We start from the raw sequence: 21,215 nt of genomic DNA, 5'->3' as shown, positions 1-21,215 counted from the left end.
GAAAGCCATTGTTAACAGAAACCATAAGAAGTCCCGTTTGCAGTTTGCCACAAGCCATGTGGGGGACACAGCAAACATGTAGAAGAAGGTGCTCTGGTCAGATGAGGCCAAAATGCAAAACGCTATGTGTGGCAGAAAACTAACACTGCACATCACTCTGAACACATCATCCCCACTGTCAAATATGGTGGTGGCAGCATCATGCTCTGGGGGTGCTTCTCTTCAGCAGGGACAGGGAAGCTGGTCAGAGTTGATGGGAAGATGGATGGAGCCAAATACAGGGCAATCTTGGAAGAAAACCTCTTGGAGTCTGCAAAAGACTTGAGACTGGGGCAGAGGTTCACCTTCCAGCAGGACAATGACCCTAAACATAAAGCCAGGGCAACAATGGAAGGATTTAAAACAAAACATATCCATGTGTTAGAATGGCCCAGTCAAAGTCCAGATCTAAATCCAATCGAGAATCTGTGACAAGATCTGAAAACTGCTGTTCACAAACGCTGTCCATCTAATCTGACTGAGCTGGAGCTGTTTTGCAAAGAAAAATGGGCAAAGATTTCAGTCTCTAGATGTGCAAAGCTGGTAGAGACAAACCCTAAAAGACTGGCAGCTGTAATTGCAGCAAAAGGTGGTTCTACAAAGTGCTGACTCAGGGGGCTGAATAATTACGCACACCCCACTTTGCAGTTATTTATTTGTAAAAAATGTTTGGAATCATGTATGATTTTCGTTCCACTTCTCATGTGTACACCACTTTGTATTGGTCTTTCACCTGGAATTCCAATAAAATTGATTCATGTTTGGCTGTAATGTGACAAAATGTGGAAAAGTTCAAAGGGGGCGAATACTTTTGCAAGCCGCTGTAAGAAAAAGAAGTGTAATTTCAACCACACCAGTCACTCAATCACAAATTTCTATGGTAGATAGTGGGGAAAAAAATGGTAACTTTTCTCTCATTCAATTGTTTTCTTTTTTCTCTTAATCACGTCAATGAATGTCATAAAAGCTGTAAAACGTAGCAAAATATATGCCTTCACATTTTCCATGCAGTGAGGCTGGTTTGGAGTCTTTGCCGGGCCGATTCTGGCCTTATGTTTGGCACCTCTGTTCTATAGGCTAAAACCTTTAAATGTTGCCTTGTGATAACATGTCAGCATGATCTAAAAGCCTGCTCGCTTTGTGGTGGATAGATAAAGTCTCATCTGTCAGCAACTGAACATTCGTGTTGCGTAATGACACTTAAAAGTCTCATTAAAGACGCGTGTTTTCAGTGGAATTTCTTAAAAGCACATTGCACTAAGGCAGATACCGTACACAGGTGCACGCAAGAGATAAGTGTGCAGTGATGATATTGCAGGTCTGCTAATGCCACACAGCTCTTTAAAGTTGAGGCTGTTTTGTGTTTGTATAAAAATTGACTGTGCATCATTATTTTGTACACTGTGCTCACAGTGTGCTGTAAATGATCTCTTTAAAGCTGTCTGGTGGGAGAGTTACAGAGGGTTTCTCTCTGGCCTGCACTGACCGATAGTCAATCGCTTTTTCAAAAACACATTCTATTGTGGTCTGCTGTGACACAACGCCCAGAGCTCGCAGTGGGAAAGGACCGTTTCTCTGTTCTGACATGTTGCGAGTACTTAACCCCAATTTATAAAAGATGCACTGTCGCCACCGCTGCTTGCTGCCGCTGCAGTACGCCGACAGCAAGCACATACACACAGACACACACAGGGCCTGTCCACCCACACGCTCTCACACATCATGTACACACAGCAGCTGCACCTGGGAATTTTGGCCTATCAGCTGCATACTCGCGATTTTCAATGCCGCTCTAGAAGACTGCATGAAGAAATTTATACGTATATAACAGAAAGTGCAGCCTGTCATCATAACATGTTATAAGAAAGTGATGTAAACATACAAAGAAGAGATTAGATCAAAATCTGTGAATGTATACAGTTTCAAAGCACCTGTTTCTCTGCTTTTTTGTCACAGCTGCTAATATATCTGATCACTTTTATATATATGATCCTTCTGAATAAAAACACCAATGGCTTGACTTATTGAGAATATTCTCCTATGTATTATTACCTCCCAACACTCTAACTTCTGCCAAGAAACAGTCAAACAGGCTCTCCAAAAATGTTCCACTTTTAATGCGTCACGTGCTCTTCCCCCCCCGTGTCAGCTAATGTATCATGTAAAGTTTCTGTGGGTTCAAACTGAACTCATCTTGTTGTGGTCTTCTGTATGAAAGCATTACTTCTACATGTGTGGACTTCCTCTGAGATGCTGCTTTAAAAACAAAACAAAAACACCCACCACATTTTAAATGGTGCTTTTGTCTGTTCCACTCCTGTCCTGTAATGTTTATCTCCCTTCCCCCATCTCCTTCAACAGAAGCCCTACACTTTTACTGCCCCCCACTGAGATCCCTTGGCTCTGATTAGGTTCTTATTTATGTATCCTGTTACAGATAGAAGTCATGTCAGCTTCCATTGAGGCACTCTGCTCAGTTATACTGCCCCCAGTTGTGTCCACTAACTTGAGAGTTGAATGTGGACAAGTGATGTTTTTTTTTAAGATCTTCACCTAATTGTTGAGATTTTCAATTTTCACAGCAACTCCAGTTTGCATGTACAGTTCATATATAATTACTACTACATTTACTACAATTACTACATATATAAAACTAGAGTGTTGGAAGATCATTGTCTTATTTCACCAAAATAAAAAAGAATTAGAGAATGTGTGAATAATACAGGGGGAAATGATCTGATAGTGTACATTTTTGGTCTTATATACAGTGCTGTGCACAAGTCTTGAGCCATTCCTCATTTCTTGATAGCTTGCTTGCAAGGAGGCAGATTTTCTTGTATATTTTTTGTCATCTTGAACAAGTTTTCCAGGTTTTCTGAATGTTTTCAAAGCTTTTCTTCAACCATTTTCAAACCAGTCCTCATACCCGACCAGAGCAATGATTTTTGTTCGTTAAGCCACTTAATATCAACATATGAATCATTCAAGCATAAGGAAGGCAACCAGCTCAAGAGGTGAAACAGTGTTTTGCCTATGCATGACATTTTTAAATGGTATCTTCAGCAGAAGTGAACGGTTTCAATGGAAGGATGTCAAGAAGTCATTCTTAATGGAGGAAAACGGGTAGAAAAGCCTGAGGTATGCCAAATTACACAAGAACTCAACTGAAGGTCAGTGTCAGAAGTCTTATAGAGTGATGCATTGTCAACAGTATTTACAGAGGAGGAATTATGAATGCAGAAAACTGCCATCATATTTTAGTCCACTATGAAATACCATCTGGTAAGATCCTGATTGGCAGAAGCTTCATTCTTGACGCGACAATGATCCCAAACACACTGCCAATGCAGTAAAAGCAGAGTCATGGTTTGGCCTCCCCAGCCCCCCCTCCACGTTATCGAAGCAGGCTGGGATCATCTTGACAGAGAACAGACTGAAAAGCAGCCAAAACCCAAAGAAGAGCTTTGAATGTCCTTCAAGAAGCCTGGAGAGCAATTCCTGAAGACTCCTTAAAGAAATGACAAGAAAGCTGCCTAAGAGAGTTCAGGCTCTGATAAAGTAAATCAAATATTGATTTCCAATCTCATTAAAATCAATTGTACAAACTCTGGTTTCGCCATATAAATTTCCATGTATACTTGCACGTATGAGTAAACCACTGTACCTCATTTATCTAGCAAAATATAAAGATTTTTGCACAGTATTGTACCACAAGGTCATGTCTCCTGTCATATATTGGGGCTGAAATCTCTCAAAAAGCACCAAAGTAAACTGAATACAGTCTGTTATCCCTTAATCATTGGTGAAACTTAAGTTTCACCTGCTTTGCATAGTCAGGATTCCACTGAGAGCAAAGACAGGTTTGATGGACAATTATGAAACGATGAAAACATCAACTGTAATACCATAAGATTGACCATCCCTGTGCTCTTTCCTCCCATGTCTTTCTTTTGTCTGCCTTTCCCACTCTCCTTTTCTCCAGCTCTTGGTCAAATAATGCTGTACGTGGACGGGATGAACGGCCTCATATCTCACAATGAAACGATCCAGTGGCTTTACACGCTGGTTGGATCCAAGGTAAAAAAAAAAAAAAAAAATGTAAAAATGACTCCACACTGTAGATATCCTGTAAGATCAACTCAACGACACCACCTGGCCACTGACGAGAAGGATAAAATCCTATACTTGCTGCCCTGCTGTCAGTGTGGTCACCTCAGCCCTCTACTGGCCAGACTGCAGTATGTGCAGCAAATGTGCAGCAGATGAGGGAGCTGCACTGGCTCTCTTTTCACACAGTTTTGATGTTCTTACAAATTACTTTCCTGCCTTTCCGTGTAAATACTGATAAACTATTTGGTGTCTGGTTTATTTTTCTTTTAATTTGAACCCTGTCTTTGTAATCACCTCGCCAGGAAAGAAAACTTGTTTTGCACCACCCCTCCCATTGTGTTGATTTTAACCTCAGCTTTGCAGCATATCATAACCATAACACTCTTCTCACCTACTTTTTTTTTCTTAAATCTCTTTTTCCATATTTTACAGTGGTGTAAATCACTGGAAACATTTACTAAACCTTAGATATCTTGCTTTATTTTGAGGCTCATCTGTGGTTCAGCATTTTGATTTTTATGGCATTTTTATACCGTCTGACTGCTGTACAGTGTGTTCCCATGAGCTGTCAGAGGCACACAGCACTCTTATCAAAACCTTGCAAGACTGCCCCTAAAGGAAAGGGCTTTTACCATTTGATGCCATTAAGCATCTGGAATTTAAAGGGCTTGCACATGCTCATCATAGTTGTTTGCAGAAACATTAAGTTCACAGTTGAATTTGTGCGCTCTGTGTTTGTTGCTTTAACAGATTGTTTTTCTTTCCACAGTTTCGTCTGGTGGTGAAGACATCCCTAAAGCTGCTGCTGGTGTTTGTCGAGTACACCGAGTCCAATGCTGCCCTTCTCATAAAGGCTGTGAACGCTGTGGATACCAAAAGGGGTACGATGCTTGCATAACTGAGAAACAAACATAAATGCACAACATTACTGTCAAAGGAGGGACCGACTCGTTCTCTATTCCCACACTCACATAGTATAGATATTAATAAAGGAGAAAACATCGGAAACCTGCTGCATTAACCAGAGTGTCAGTGAATTCAGTGTGTAATATGTTGGAGCTAATGGAGTTATTTGCATATGCTAGTCTTTAAGCCAATCATAAATTCCACTTACTTCCCCATAAAACTACAGTGTGTGCTACTATTTAATCATTGAATATGTTCACCTTATATTTAGTCTCTGTGGGATTTGTTGCTACATAGCATCATCATTAAGTTTTAATTCTCGGCTGCTCAGTGAAACCTGAGCAGTAAAACACAGAAAGCGCAGTCCGATCAGTTGTTCTCAGCCGCGCCACAGCCACACATGGAATGAGGCTTATTGAGAAGGAGTCTATCTCCTGCCTGCAGTGGGGTTCAGTTACCTGCCATCCTAAAAGCTCAGCATTGTGCTGTGGCATACAGCAGGGGGTTGGTCATCCGTGTGCAGGGCTCAGGTATCCCTCTGTCACTTCTGCTGTTGCGTAAGAGGACTGAACATGATCCCCTGTCTCCCGATGAGAGGAGTTGGTCTTCATGGCTGAGACGGTGCTCCTTGCTTATTGCCACATGCAGACGCCTCCGTTTTTTGTTTTTCATTTTTACTGCTGTGTTTCTAGAGGAAGATGAAAGCCATACTGCAAAGTCTGCTGGCGCAATAAGATGACTTAAAAGGTTTTATTTTTTATATTGCTACACAGCGACAGAGCCAAATCGGTTTTTATGACAAACTGTGAGATGATCAAATGGATGATTTCAGATTTTGTAGTTGTTCAGCATCTTTGTAAACCTTGAAATAACTTTTCTTTTTATACACACTTGTGTTGCATGTGTTTTCATGATGCAGGTACAAAACTGTGGTCAAATGTCATGGAGATCCTTGATGAGAAGGATGGAGTGGATACAGAGCTGCTGGTGTTCGCAATGACGCTCATCAATAAGGTCAGTAAATACTATTTAGATACTATTTAACCAACTATTTCTGCATTACCTTGGAGTATAGCATTTACCTGCCTGTCTCTAGTGGTTTTCCTTCCCAATCTGCTACATTTAAAGCCCCCTTTATATATTGTATATAGATTGTTTTATCAGCACCTGAATAATGTAGAGATAACAAAGAAAGTCTTTTGAGGTGAGAGGTCATTTGTATTTGTGTGTTTGTGGGATTGCAAATGTTGCTTATATGAAATTGCAGTAACTGTGGTAATGAAGAATAAACTGCAGGAGTGTAAAATGATTTAAGTGTGGATACAGGGCTGCTGGTGTTCAGTGTTTATTATCCTTGTGGATATAGAAAAATGTGTTTACATACTACTAATGTGTTTAGGTATACAGCCTGGCTACAGATCGTTTTTAAATATATTACTTGAATATATTATTTATTACTCAGATTAGCTTCAGTCCTGCAGGTGAATTATCAGTTTAGTTTTGTTATTGTTTCATTATCATGTGTTGGCCCTGGCAAGTATCGAGGGTGTACCCTTCCTGTTGCCTTGTGACAGCTTGAATGATTGGATAAGCAGCTAAGAAAATGGATGGATGGAAAATCGCATGTGTTTGCTTCTGTGCGTGTCTCAGACGTTGGCAGGCCTACCAGACCAGGACTCCTACTATGACATGGTGGATTGTCTGGAGGAGCAAGGCATCGAAGCCACGGCCCAGAGACACCTAAGCAGAAAAGGCACTGATCTCGACCTCGTGGAACAGTTCAACATCTATGAGGTCAGGAAGCCTTCAGTACAAACCTTTATCTCTGTACAAACAAGCTCAGTGTGTCTAATAAGTCAAATAGCAGCCGGGAATGCGTCTGTGTAAAGATCCCTGTTATACTTTATTCACTCGCTGTCTCTTTGACCTAGATGACTCTCCGTCATGAGGACGGTGACGATGACACCCAGTTGCCCCCGAGTGGGCGAAAGGACCGCCGGCGGGCCAGTGTCGGCGGCACTAATGAGAGGCGAGGCCTGGAGAGAAGACGCAGCCGGAGACATTCGCTTCAGAATAGCAGAGGCCATGCTTCTGCCCCAGCATCACCCAGCACCAGTCACGCTCGTGCAAGTGGCTTCCTCCGCTTTGGTAGCCAACATGAAGATATCAGTGAAAGGTAAAGTTTGCAAAAGAAGCAAAGGAGAGGAGAAGTGGAAGAGAATTAGGACACTAAAAGAAAGATTTAGTTTGGCGTTTATTAAGTAATGACCTAGAGCAGAGCACATGCACAGGCAGGTCGACCATGACCTCGTTATTAAATGTTTCATCCAGCTGGGTGATCTAAAGCCTGAAAGATAGCTGCAAGTAAAAAGGAATCACAAATGATTCCCATTGAGTTATTTTACAGGAAGGCTGCCCGACTACAAGTGTGTATTATATTTCATTTGTGGAGCTCTACCCTGTCCAGAGCTGAGGAAAAGAATTTCATTATATAGTAATTTAAAGAATGGCAAAGAGAAGACTGCTGCAGCAAAGTGACATTTAAATTAATTTTCTGTCACAGACATTCTCCTGCCGCTCGAGGAAAAAGGAAGCCTTTGCAAACACGAGATATGAGCTATCTGCTCTCACTCTGAAGTCAGGCTTCCTTCAGCGGGCGTGCACTGAACTTAAACTCCACCATGCCACATGTTTTATATATGACAGACCTTGGTGACTGCACAGACTGCATCTGGTGACTCCGGCAAGAAGCAAATTGCAGCCTTGTTTAAATGCTTAAAGGGATTATACCCGATAAAAGCACAGATCCTTTTGATGAACATTACTTTAACCTCTTTATTCTAGATCATGCTCCAGGAGGCAAACTGGAAATTATTTGTAGTCTTCTTTTTTGTCTTTCTCTCCCCAATCATTATTAACAAGCTTTTTACAAGAAGCATACCCCTTACCCCTGGTAGCACTCAGATCTTCAGGTTAACTTAAATTCAATCCAGCAGGTCATATGATACCATGCTAGCTAGCTTCTTCCAGTCCACCACAGGAAATTCAAGCCGCCTTTGAAGATCACAATTTTCCATATTGTTAATGAAATCCAGACAACTGAGAGAGATCCAAACAGCAAACCGGCCCAGACTCGTGTATGGCGACCCCCAAACTATCAGCTCAAACACACAACATATCCTACAGGCTTAACACTCCTTATTAAATCAAATACTCTTCTTCTCTTTTGTATTAGTGGTATTATTAAAGTTGTCCTTTAACTGTTTTATCATGTCATAAAACCAGGATTACTAAAATTCTACTAACCTTCTCAGGCATGTCTCTCTTCTACACTAATAATTTTAATGCTTTCTTAAAAAGCATGTCTGTAGATTTTCGTCATTTCTGTGTGCTCTCCCTTTCATCTTCTGCTGTGTGGTTTCACGTTGTCTTTGTCCAATTTCTCTTCTCTCTCGCCTCCCCTGCATCCTCCCGTTCCTCCTTTCAACCCTCAACCCCTCCTCGCCCACCACAGGGAAGAGGAAGAGGAAGACGATGAGGCTGATAAGGAGGAGGGTGAGGAGGAGGAGGAGGAGGAGGATGAGGCAGATGATGAAAGTCATCCAGTCTCTGATTCCTCTAGTCAGGGCACTCACAGGTATTTTAGGCCAACTACCGTGATACAGTTTCTCCATTTTTATTCACACAGTGCCTCCCTACTTTCTCTTCCATTTTGGATTATTTTCACTCTCTCTCGACTCCTACTCTCTTGTATTTTGTCATCCTAGTGCGGTTCCAGATGTAGCAGACACTCCTAACATGTGTTTGAACATAAAGTGTATGGCCAACATCCTCCCTAAAGCCAGTGACCCTGAACGGCAGAGAGAGTATCTCAGCGTCAAGACCAGGGCATCTTCTCCTGTGTCCGTTCCACCTAAAAAGAGGACCTTTAGTCCTTGGTGTGTTCCTCACAGCCACCTGACTCTTTCTTCCAATTTGCTTTGAATAGAGCGGCAAGCTCAACACACCCTCTGTATCAGTCCACCCCAGCCTCTCCACCCCTTTTCCATCCCTCTGTCCCCTGACTTAAACCAGAGGCAGGTGTCGTTTGCGGTTGAGAAAGCACTACTTTACATGCACACCTCTCAATGTGGAACCACTCCATCACCGTTGTCTGTGTATATCTCACTATACCTTTACCCAGCATTTCAATCATAAAAATACAAATAATTGTACAAAAATGAAATGCCATCACTGAAGACTTGCACTACACGATGAAGTTATTAAGCCCCGTCCTTTTCCATGATGTTGGAAAGCATTATTTTGCATTTAGTCCTCATCTGTCTTTCATTGTGGCTCTGTGCCACAGTTAATCCAAGACAAGGCGATAAATGATGTCAGAGCATTAATGAGTTTCAATTGTTACTGTGGGTTACAGTTACTGTGTAGTTCTGCTCATGTTTAAGCTGAAGTCTGTAGGTCTGTAGCAACAGAAACCACATTGCTCTGCATGTAGCAAATGGTGTTCACTGGACAATAAAAAATGAACACTAAATTATGGTAGATTTTGCTTTTTAAATTGCACGCTTAATCAGTGAGACAGAGGGAGATATTGTATCGTCCCTGTCTGCTCTGTCGTCTTGTAGTCTTGCAGCCCTCCTTCCTCAAACTGTCTTCTTTATGTGACTAACAGCTAGATATTTAATCTTTGGAGTCTTTCAAATCTGACTTGACTTTTCTCTCACTTACATCTTCAGTCTGACAGATAATACATCTCCTTCATCTTGCCCTGCTAGAAAGCCCTGCTGGGCTGAAAGGTAAGACAAGGAGTCAACAGGCCAATGTTAAACAAGATATATAAGAGCTTTAGAGTTGAACAGTAGTATAAAACCTTTGGCACAACAGTGACTGGGTCTGCTTAAGTTACTGAAAATGTAATGATACCATTTTTACTGTTGTGCAAGTTAGTCAAAAATAATAATAATTACAGCTGAGCTGTTTTCACACACAGACATGGATGAGCAATAACTGATGGATGGATTTTCTCACAGTGATGCTGCTGAACTGCCTTAGTGGGATTTAAGTTATACAGTTATAAGTCATACAGTGCTTAAGAAATGTATTACACCACCACCCAGTGCAAGAGCACATAGCTATAGCTGCACGGAATTAAGAGTACTGGTAATTACCAAAATCATTTTTGATGTTCTTGTAATGGCTAGTCCACAAGTATGTGCAAGCTCTTTAATAAATATTATATTTTTCTTGCTAAAATATATTTAATAATATCTCAAATTTATTGTTTTACAAAAAAAATCTGAAAAAACGTCATTTGTCAGGTTTTTTCATCTTTTTGTTTTTATTAAGAGGCCACATTGAAGTTATTGTTGTTGTTTTAGTGGTGATGATGTGCATCCACCTCTGTGTCTTCGTCTGTCTTCAGCACAATACATATTTTTTCCTTTTCTTTTGACAGAATCAGTGGCAATGGCACTCCACATCCTGGCGTCAAATCCATATCCCAGAACCAAACTCCTACATCACCCGTCCATCGTTTTAATAGTTCAGCAACCTCCACACCAGAATCCAAACCTGACAGGTTAGCAACACGGCTAATGCAAACGATTTTTAATGTTAACTATAACTCTGTCAAGCTTTTATTTTGAAGAAACTTCCAAATGCATAAATCAAAGTATATGTCATTCACTTAATTAGCAATAATCTTATTTGCTCTTTTTCTCTGATTCACAGACCTGCTATAGGGGGGCTGCTAACATTATCATACAGACAGCATCAGGAGTCTCTGGCTGCAGAGAGAGAGAGGCGACGCCAGGAAAGAGAGGAGCGACTGCAGAGGATTGAAAGAGAGGAGAGGAACCGCTTTAGGTTAGCCTCCCTTATGTGACTTCTTAGCATTAAAAAAAATGATGTATAGCTTCTGTACAGTGGAACCTATTAAAGACGGGTTAACAACAGGCCATCTTCACTCACTAAAGATGACCACGTATCTCTCCAGTGTGAGGATACGTGGTGATGGTGAGGATAACCAGATAAACTAAATGGTCAAAATTATTGGGCCACACCTCTTAAACTTTGAAATCAGCTAATTTCACTCCGTTGCCACTGGTGTTTAAAAGCAAGCACCTAACTATTCAGTCTATCTTTGCAAACATTCGTGAATTAATGGGTCGTTTTAAAGGTCATTCTTGTCAGAGAAGCTCAGGAGAATTTTCACTGAGCATGACATCCCAGTGGACTTAAGACCCAGCCACACCCTCAGATGAACACTGGTTCAAAACTAAGCAACACAGTGTATTGCTGTGCAGTGCGGCGAGCAATGCTCAGACGTCTACATTGGAGAAACCAAACTGCCACATCATAAATCGCACAACATACAAGAGCCACCTCAACAGGACAAATTTGGCTGTGGATCTGCATCTAAAACATAAAGGCCACTCTTTCGAGGATGCCAGTGTTCACGTTTTGAACTGACAAGAGTAAAAAAAGGCCATCTATGTCCACTCTGAACATCCAGTATTGAACAGAGGGGGTGGCAAGAGATCCCATGTAAGTCCAACGCTCTGCTGATCCAGTAACTGCACAGTTCCTCCTCTGACATCAACATCAGCAGCTCCTGTAAGTTTAATGTGTACACAGCCCAGTACTTTTGTCCATACAGTGGTGTACACTGTAAAGAGAATAACGGCAGATGGAGCATCATACGGCGATCTCTTTGTACATATCAGATGTAAATAAAAATCTTATGTAGTATGAATGCAGGTTTAAACTGTCTTTTGCCCATGCTCTCCCTGCTCTCCATGATCCGTTTCTGTCTTTCTGTCTCAGTCGAGATTATGTTGAAAAGAGGGAAGAAGCAAGACAAGCCAGAGAAGAAAGGTGAGGTTACTTTGTTTCAGGGTTTCACATGCATGCACTGCTGCAGCTGTGAAGCTAGGTTAAAAACTAAAAAGCATTTTAATATCTGATCAGATATAAGATGTACAATTTGCCTCAGCCTTAAGCTGTTCCAACGTTTAACAGGAATAGTGTGTAGTTGTCTTTTGGCATGCATGTTTTTTGAAAATGCAACTTACACAATTTTGAGGGACATGTGAAGTGTTACCTCGTGCCAAAAATCTTATAGAGAACTTTGGCAACTTTATCAACATGGATATGATTTGTCATCATTTCAGTCATTGAGTAATGGGACTATGGCTCCATTTTCCGTAATTACCCTGGAATGAGACAACGTAAATGGCTTCTATTCATTGACATAACTTTTTGATCATTGTTATATGAGGTCATCATACCTCTAAAGTCTAAACTGTCATGTATATTTCAATAGTTAGAGTTGCTGGAGATTTATGCTTACATAGATGTCACTACCCCAAAAAACATCATCCTCATCACCATAACAAATTTACTGTGCATCTTGTATTTTATTTAGTTATCCATTACCGCTTTTCATGTAACTACAGCGCAGTGTCCACATAAAAGTAAAAGCAGCTGTTTGTCACTGCAGGTACAAGGCTGTGGAACGGGTAGCTGCGGAGGAGTTTGAGCGGGAGCGCCCCAAAGTGCCAACAAGAGGGCGGACGGAGATAACTCTGTGTTTGAGTCCAAACCCCGCCAGCCGCTCAGCATCCCGCTGTGCTACACCTTCATCCGTGATTTCACAGGAAGACACCTCCACCATCACACACCAGAGTTTGGGTACACCTTGTTTGTCAAACATGTATTCTTCATTAGGACTTGAGAGATATGTGCATGAATGAGTGAATGAATGCTTGATGACACAGCTGAAGGACACAATACTGGCTGTTTGTGCTCCTGTCTCCCTCACTTGGCCTGTCATTAAAACTTGATAAAAATAATTCTGTTTCCATCTGCTGTGATTTAATGGCTCCATAGTGTAGTGGTTAACACATTTGCCTTATACGCAAATAATATAGGGTTCTAGTGTACTCCTTGTACCAGTTCCAAGCCTGTGTAAGAGGGAGGGTTGCATCCAGTCCAAAAACCTGTGCCGAATAAATTGTGCTTATTCATCTGTTGTTGTGACCACTTAGTAAATAAGGGAAACCATCTATATTTACGTTACAATATAAAGCACCTTGAAGCAAGTGTTGTTGTGATTTGGCGCTATATAAATGATAAAGTCAGACAAAGCAACAAAAGGAGAAGCTGGGCTGAAGCTGCACTGCAATGTAGATGTGCAGAGGTGCTTACGCTCGGCCTTCAGCTCCTATGGATTGATATCAAAGGTTAACAGCTGATGGACTCTCAGTAATTTCAAGATACTTCAATGTAAGATTGTAATCAGAAATTTCTTGTTTTTTTCTTCAGTTTATCTTCGTAAAGCATGCTTCTTTGGTGACTTTAAACTGAAGATAAAGGCTGAAGCTGAAGGATTTTTCTCAGACTTTTTGTAAAGCATTGCAGTGTTTCAGCCAATCGTATAAAGGGATTAGGTGATTGATTTATGTATTTCAGTCTGAGAATGTCAGTATCAGCACACTTAATGATATGCTAGGAAGCAATTTTAAATATATTTTTAGATTTTCCTTTAACTTTTTTTTTGTTCTTGAACACTATCAGAGTTATACGTTGGCACATAACTCTGTACAGAAACATTTAAAGTAACATTTTTCTTTAATATTGCCGTAATTTCTCTTCCAGGAACAGAACACATCCCACATGCTGAACCACAGACCAGAATAAAAAGCGCAGCACCAGAGTTACCAGTATTAGAACCTTCCCCTGCACCTCCCCCTGAACCAGACAAACAGCAAACTGAGGCGGCGTCGCAGGCAGAGACAGAGGATGTTGTTGCTGAAGAGAAGGTAGCGGTAGAGGTGGCTTCAATTGGACAGTCAGGCAAGAGTAAGGAAGAGACACGAGAGCAGGTGAAGCTTGAGGAGCGGAGACAGCGTATGGATGAGGCAGAAGAAGAAGAAGCAGATGTAACTGATAAGGTAAAGGAGGGAGAGCCGGATGTAGAAGCAGAAGCAGTAGAGTTGGAGGAGGAGTCTGAGAAGGAGCAGGTGACAGAAAGGGATGTAGATGACAGTGTGCTGTTGAGTGAAAAAGAGAGGCAGAATGAAGAGGTGAATGAAAAGGACAACTGCTCTGCATCCAGCATCTCCTCCACAAGTAGCACTCTGGAGAGAGAGGAGCGGGAGGTGAAACTCAACCGTGAAATCGAAGCAGGTAGAGTTAAAACATTTTGCAGATTTTATTTGCTTACTTTGATGATCAACTATTCATATTACCTTCTATTTGATCGAAATTGTTTCTATACCTTCAGGCCAATGGACTCAGTGCATTAAAGAGGCAGATGTGAATGACCACTGCAACAAAATTCTCAACGGGAAACGCTTCATGCTGGACATGCTCTATGCTCAGAAGACGGCCGCTGAGGATGATGGGAAAGTGGGAGAATCTGAAAAGGAGAAGTGTAAATGTGAGAAGGAGGAGGTGAATGACTCTGTGGCGAGTTTGGCTAGCAGGATCTCCACACTGGAGGCTCACAGACAGGCCAGAGAAGAAAATGTGAAAAAGATGGAGGTGGGAAATCTGGACAATCAGGGCAGCGTCCGGGCAGTGGCGGGGAAGTTTGGAAATTTGGTCAAAGGCCTGACATCTCCACCTGAAGCAGAGACGTCAAAAGAGCAGCAACAGGCTGAAAAATCATCGCCCGCTGCCTCGTCAACGTTAGCCCCAAAGAAAGAGTCGGACTATATCTGGGATCAGTTGATGGCCAAACCAAGAGAGCTGCGGATCAAAGATATGGACTTCACCGACCTGAAGGATGAGGATGACATGGACATTTTAGATATGGACAGCACGACAGGGTCAGGTGACCTAATACCACCTCTTCCTCCCCTGCCGTGCAATACCGCCCTGCCACCACCACCACCACTGTTTGGATGCCCCCCACCTCCTCCCATCCTTGGCAAAATGATGCCTCCACCTCCACCATTTATGGCCCCTATCCCTCCGCCATCCCCTCAGCTGAGCCGAGGGGATATTCCTCTCTTCCAGAAGAAGAAGAAGACCATCCGTCTCTTCTGGAATGAGGTTCGTCCTGTGGACTGGCAGTGTAAGAGTCATAAATTCTGTAAGGATTCTCTCTGGTCCAAACTGGAGCCAGTTACACTGGACACATCCAAGTTGGAGCAGCTGTTTGAGTCCAAATCCAAGGAGCTCTCTGTCACGAAGGTAATTGCTGTCTAGACTGCTATTAGAGCAGCTCTCCTCCCTAGCTGGTTATTTGAAAGGATCATTTTGTGATTTAGTTTGGTGCTAATTGTGCTTGTTGTCTCATATAAATCAGGAAGCACACGGTACAAGATGGACTTTAGATTAAGTCACCCCTACCTCTATGTTAAAGTAAACTATGGGACCAGAGCACATCAACACATTCTTAAATCTTCAGAGTTATTACAGGATCCACTGATTCAAAAATCTGTAGGTTCAGGGGCCAACCCTGCTCCGGAAACTAAAATATGTTCTAAAATAATGCCTTCAAGTGCAGAAAGCTGTGACATTTTAAGAAACATGTACTGTAACACCAAGAAACACTGCCATGTAGACCTCCAAGTCTTTTAAGCACAGACCACACAAGGAATCAGGAAAAAGAAAAAATAATTATAACTGAGGTTTTTCTACCAAGGTTGATGTGTTGGATACATTTTTGCAAACTTCTTACACACTGGTAATATTCTGTATCTTGTAGAAAGCAGCTGTTGATGGCAAACGGCAAGAGATCATAGTCCTGGACTCAAAGCGCAGCAATGCTATAAACATCGGTTTGACTGTCTTACCTCCTCCCCGCACAATCAAGACTGCCATTCTCAACTTTGATGAGTACGCACTAAACAAAGAAGGCATCGAGGTAAGTCTTTTTAATAAGGTTCTGCCTTATGACGCACACCTATGGACTCTTCCTCTCTCTCCCACTCATCTTAACTCCCCAGCTTATCAGAATACAGAGATGCTAAGATATATTGTGATCATCAGCTTGATTTCGAGTTGTTTTCATGCAATTTTGAATTGAATCTTCTCTTTTATTTACTCTGATTTACAGTAAAAAAACAAAACAAAACAAAAAAATCAATGTGTTTAAATGGTATTATACGCCTGTTTTCCCACCTTCTCCCCAACTTTTCTCTTCCTGCCACTAGAAAATACTCACAATGATCCCCACAGAGGAGGAGAAGCAAAAGATCCAGGAAGCTCAGCTGGTCAACCCTGCTATCCCCCTGGGCAGCGCTGAACAGTTCCTTCTCACCCTCTCCTCCATCACAGAGCTGTCTGCTCGCCTGCAGCTGTGGGCATTCAAGATGGACTATGAAATTATTGAGAAGGTCAGAATCAATCATGCCTGTAGCAGTAGCAAAAGTGCATTATATCTCATTTTTGCTTCTAATTTTCTTATAATAAAATTTAATTTTGTGAATTAAAAAGGATATATTAGGAAATATGCTTGCGATTAGTTAGTGAAATATGAGCAATTATCGCACGAAATCTGTAAATATGAAGCTACAGCCAGTTGGTGATTATCTTGGCTTAGCAACAGCTTTCCAGTAGACTTCAGTACAACTGTACTTCCTTTTGCACCCAGTGGTCTCCCCCTGCTGGCCACTAGAAAGAATGCAGGTTTGAGGCACTTTCAAACTATCTTCACTTTTGACGTCCACAAACTTCATCCGCCTTTTATATACAGTGAATAGTTTAAACAAGATTTGTTTTTCCTATATGGGGTACATCTGTATGATGAGAGAAGAACAGACTTCACTGGAAAAAAAATAGGCATGCAGGGATGTGTCATGTGCTTCATGACTGTATTTTCCTGCTCTTTTAGGAAGTGGCAGAGCCTTTGCAGGACTTGAAGGAAGGAATGGATCAGCTGGAAAAAAATAAGACACTCAGATACATTTTGACCACGTTACTTGCCATTGGCAACTTTCTCAATGGCTCCAATGTAAGTAAACCTCCAAGTCGTTTGTAGCGTTTACTCGCTTTGTACATTTTCTGCAGTGCTCCTCACCCCCCACCTCCTCTGACAGCCTATTGATTTGGCAAGAGTTCTGCGTGCCTGACTGCACCAGATACTGTCCTTCTACAGTAAAAACACTTGTCAAGGCCTCTGCTAAACCTGGTCCTTTCTCTGTGTGTGTGTGTGTGTGTGTGTGTGTGTGTGTGTGTGTGTGTGTGTGTGTGTGTGTGTGTGTGTGTGTGTGTGTGTGTCAAAAAGAGAAAAGGGGAGGGAAGGTTTTGGGATTTCTGAGAATTTCTTTCTGTCTGGCCTTTTTATGTGTGAACCTGCATATGTGTCTCAGTTTTTTTCCCTCATTTGTTTTGTTTTTGTCTCACTTTGTCATCTGTGTTTCTTTGCCCTTGCGTGTGCCTCGGTGTGTATGCAGCTGTGAGTAAGTGTATTTATGAATGAACCTCTGGGATATGCGAGCCAAACATGCAAAGGGGAAACATAAGTCATCAACATCAAAACAGGCAGTTACCGTAAATAATGGCCACGTTTATATTTTGCAGTAAGCCATTTAAAGCTGGCAGGAGAACAAGGGGAGATCCCGTTAGGATTAGGATTATGTCTTTCATTCTGGCTTTTTAGCTTCGCTGTGGTGAGCAGAATAATCAGTCAGCCCTGAAATAGAGTGTAGTTTCAGTCTAATGAATCTACGTATCTACTCTTAGCTCTTTTCAACTCCCTTTTTTTTTCCCTGACTCTGCCAAAGAGGAAGTTCACTGCAGTTTTGGTCCTAGAGTAGCAGCATTTGATTTTAATTTTAGACCATTGTTTCCATCCCACACTCTGAGAGTGCTCCTGTGTTTGCATATATCTCTAGGCTAAAGGCTTTGAGCTGAACTATTTGGAGAAGGTCCCTGAGGTGAAGGATACAGTTCATAAGCAATCTCTGCTGCACCACGCCTGCTCCATCGTGGTTGAGAAGTTTCCAGACAGTACTGATCTCTACTCTGAGATTGGCGCTGTTACCCGCTTGACCAAGGTTCCGTTTAAAATTTCACTTTAACAACTAATCTAAAATAGTTTGTTGTTAGTAGACATAAATGCCAATGCCACATCACCTCAAGTCTGTCTTGGTTGTTAGGTGGACTTTGACCAGCTTCAAGACAATCTGGCCCAGATGGAGAGAAGGTGCAAAGCATCATGGGATCACCTGAAAGTCATTGCAAAACATGAGATGAAACCAGCGTTGAAACAAAAAATGTCCGACTTCCTCAAAGACTGTGCAGAGAGGATCATCATACTCAAGATTGTACATCGAAGAATTATCAACAGGTGCATTCACATGTAGATAATCCTTTACACATTAAAGCTTTCCTTACGCATTTTCCAGAATTTTTATATCTTAGAAATATAACTGTGTAATCAGATTTTGAATTCTCGTTAATGATAAAGCATGTATAATGATGCATTGTCGCTCTACTCTTCTCCAGGTTTCATGCTTTCCTGCTGTTCTTGGGCCATCCGGTGTATGCAGTACGTGACGTCAGCATACACCGCTTTAGCAAGATACTGAGCGAATTTGCTCTAGAATATCGCACGACAAGAGAGCGCGTGCTGCAGCAGAAACAGAAGAGGGCCAACCACCGAGAGAGGAACAAGACCAGGGGAAAAATGATAACAGATGTAAGTCGTCTTCAGCCGACCTACACGCACATTTTTCCATTTCATAAACCTCGTCTTTGTTTAGTTTGAGCTTTCTGATTTCTGAGAAACAATACGGCCAATCCCTAGACGCTGCTTATATCCTTAATCTGGTTAAAGCGCCAAATGCGGCATTTGTAAGGACATCGGTATAGCTCCTTGGTATTCACATGTATAGGTTTCTGTAACAACAATCAGTGAATTGTTTTTAGTGTATCCTATTCTGTAGCTGGAGCCAGCTAAGAAAAGCCAGAGCAAACACCTCACCGCATGATTAAAATCCCCCGGACTGTCAGAGCAGACTCAACAGCGGGCTCTGGCAAGAACACCCGCACTTCAAAAGGTCGCTAATTCAATCACTGTGTGAGAATTCAAACTCTGGATTTCTGGATGGCCCACTCCTCAGCTCACACTCCTACAAAGAAATTCAGTCAAATATGCTCCTCTGGGCTGCACAGCTTGAATCTGCAGTGATGATTTTATGGTGTACGACAGGGGTGTGAAACATAAGGCCCGGGGCCCAGAATCAGCCCGGCAGACAATCCAATCCGACCCGTTGGACATATTTGTCAAATGTAAAGGATGGAATAAGTTTTTAGACTTTTAACTGTATTTTTAGGACTTGTACAGCTTTTCCTACTGATAAACACCTCAGACCAAAGCCATTCATGCTGCAGTAAGAAAGTAATTGATAAAAAGTTGACAGGAAACCATGACAGGGAAGTCTATAGTAATTTTATCTACTATAGACATTTCTATTTTATTTCACAATGTGTCAGCAGTAGAATAAATAAGTAAAACAGGGCATTTTCTGTGAATTAGCAAATCATTCCACTTAATACTGAGCTACCAGAATTGTCTGTAATTTTATATATTTATTCTGTACAATTTAAGCCCAAAGAGTCATCCTGACTCATTTCTTTCAATAACCACAACAGCATTTCTTCATCATGTTGAAAAACTAAGATATTAACACTGCATTTCTTTTTCTTGTATTGACATATCTCAGCAATTAAATGCACAGTTAAACTACTTTACACTGACAGAAAGGGTATTTCCACCAGTCTGGCTCACTTAAGATAAAAGGGGGCTTAATTATGGCCCAAGATGTAAAATGAGTTTGGCATTCCTGTTCTAGGAGATGAAAGTCTCACGAAAATGCAGGTATTAAAAAGAACGTGTTTAAATATTTAAGGACTTCTGGTATTTGCTTTCTTCCTAAAAATTAGGTGACAAGACTGCACCACTGTCTTATCTTAAAACTCGTATATAAAAACTTATACTATTATTTTAAAGTCTGCAAAAATGTAATTTTTACTATTTTTTTTCCATAGAGTGAAGATGACAATGATAGTGAGGTAATTGTGTTTGCAGACAAGTGCATGGGTGTTTGCATTTAACCCTGTCTTTTTAGACACGCTGTTGTAACTTTGGAAAACACCAAGTGTTGTAACATCAGGAAAAACAGAGTCGATTGTGACACTGACAGGCTGTGTGTGTAAGAGAGACCGAGCGTGGATGAGGAAACTCGATGGACAGAAAGAAGTGTCTGCATGATATGTTCTGTTGATTGAATCTAACTTCAACAACTCACAGATACTCAGGTGAAATATAATGAAATTCTTGAACCCGGCATGTCAGCATTGTTTCAAGAACCAGTCTTGAGGGAGAAAAAAGATTGTATCTCAGAGTTGTGGGTGGAGTGTTTGAAATGCCTAACTGCTCCTGTTTTAGGTTAGAAAGCACTGTCACCTGTAAAGGTTTACCTGTGTGACGACTTTCATACGTAAAAGGTCTCAGAGCGTGGAGTTGAGTCACATTATACTGCTAACACAATCTCATGTGCCCGTCTGTTGCTGTAGAGTGGTAAATTTGGTGGAGCCCCTTCAGACAAACCGGAGAGTCAGCCTCAGAGTGTCCAGAGTGCCGAAGATGCAGCAGAACACGAGAACATGAAGGCCGTCCTAAAAAGTAGCCTGCAGAGTGGAGAGAGTGGATCATCCACAGTGCCGGGCCTTCGAACACGCACCAGAGCCAGTAGCACCAGAGGTTCTTCTCCTTTACGTGTTGTGCTTTTACACTTTTAAATATTTCCTTATTTTTACCACTGCCAACCAGAAAACTAGATTTGCATTATTCAAGTCAAACACAGTAACAGTTGTTTCATCTTTATTGAAGGAATTCTACCTAAAACCTAAGTTTAATTAGGACTATTTAGCAATGTAGCAGCAAATCTCTTCAATCTCTATGTTTATACACCACTTTGGTGCCTCTGCTCACCCCAACCAGTCAAGGCAGATGGCTTATTATTATTTTTCAGTTCATTTTTAATCAGTCATTTCAAGGCAGTAAGCAGCAATTCAGTTATAGGGGGGAGACATTATAGCAGGGAATGGTCATCCATGAATCTTTAGTTAAGTTTTGGATTTTACAAATAAATGTTATTTACATAAGACCAATTCACAATAGTGAAGGGGCTTTATATTAC

At 41.5% G+C, this 21,215-nt stretch overlaps 1 protein-coding gene across 4 annotated transcripts in view; it reads left to right on the top strand.

Moving 5' to 3' along the window:
• Positions 1-21,215, top strand: part of fhod3b (formin homology 2 domain containing 3b) — a 91,135-nt gene that overhangs the window by 66,183 nt on the left and 3,737 nt on the right. The window contains exons 6-26 of one of the 4 annotated variants that reach the window (XM_082551326.1): positions 4,022-4,116; positions 4,919-5,030; positions 5,975-6,069; positions 6,706-6,849; positions 6,987-7,231; positions 8,570-8,692; positions 8,823-8,993; positions 9,792-9,851; positions 10,511-10,633; positions 10,786-10,920; positions 11,881-11,931; positions 12,557-12,747; positions 13,714-14,244; positions 14,342-15,255; positions 15,773-15,931; positions 16,221-16,403; positions 16,901-17,020; positions 17,904-18,065; positions 18,168-18,358; positions 18,517-18,709; positions 20,590-20,776. In XM_082551326.1, the coding sequence (XP_082407452.1) occupies positions 4,022-4,116; positions 4,919-5,030; positions 5,975-6,069; positions 6,706-6,849; positions 6,987-7,231; positions 8,570-8,692; positions 8,823-8,993; positions 9,792-9,851; positions 10,511-10,633; positions 10,786-10,920; positions 11,881-11,931; positions 12,557-12,747; positions 13,714-14,244; positions 14,342-15,255; positions 15,773-15,931; positions 16,221-16,403; positions 16,901-17,020; positions 17,904-18,065; positions 18,168-18,358; positions 18,517-18,709; positions 20,590-20,776 (4,185 nt within the window). The remainder of the gene's footprint in view (positions 1-4,021; positions 4,117-4,918; positions 5,031-5,974; positions 6,070-6,705; positions 6,850-6,986; positions 7,232-8,569; positions 8,693-8,822; positions 8,994-9,791; positions 9,852-10,510; positions 10,634-10,785; positions 10,921-11,880; positions 11,932-12,556; positions 12,748-13,713; positions 14,245-14,341; positions 15,256-15,772; positions 15,932-16,220; positions 16,404-16,900; positions 17,021-17,903; positions 18,066-18,167; positions 18,359-18,516; positions 18,710-20,589; positions 20,777-21,215) is intronic. The other 3 variants (XM_082551327.1, XM_082551328.1, XM_082551329.1) reach the window with 3 other exon arrangements.

The sequence above is a fragment of the Aulonocara stuartgranti genome, assembly GCF_965226115.1.
Source record: "Aulonocara stuartgranti genome assembly, chromosome: 11".
NCBI classification, from domain to species: domain Eukaryota; kingdom Metazoa; phylum Chordata; class Actinopteri; order Cichliformes; family Cichlidae; genus Aulonocara; species Aulonocara stuartgranti.
This window is presented reverse-complemented; position numbering and strand designations above follow the sequence as displayed.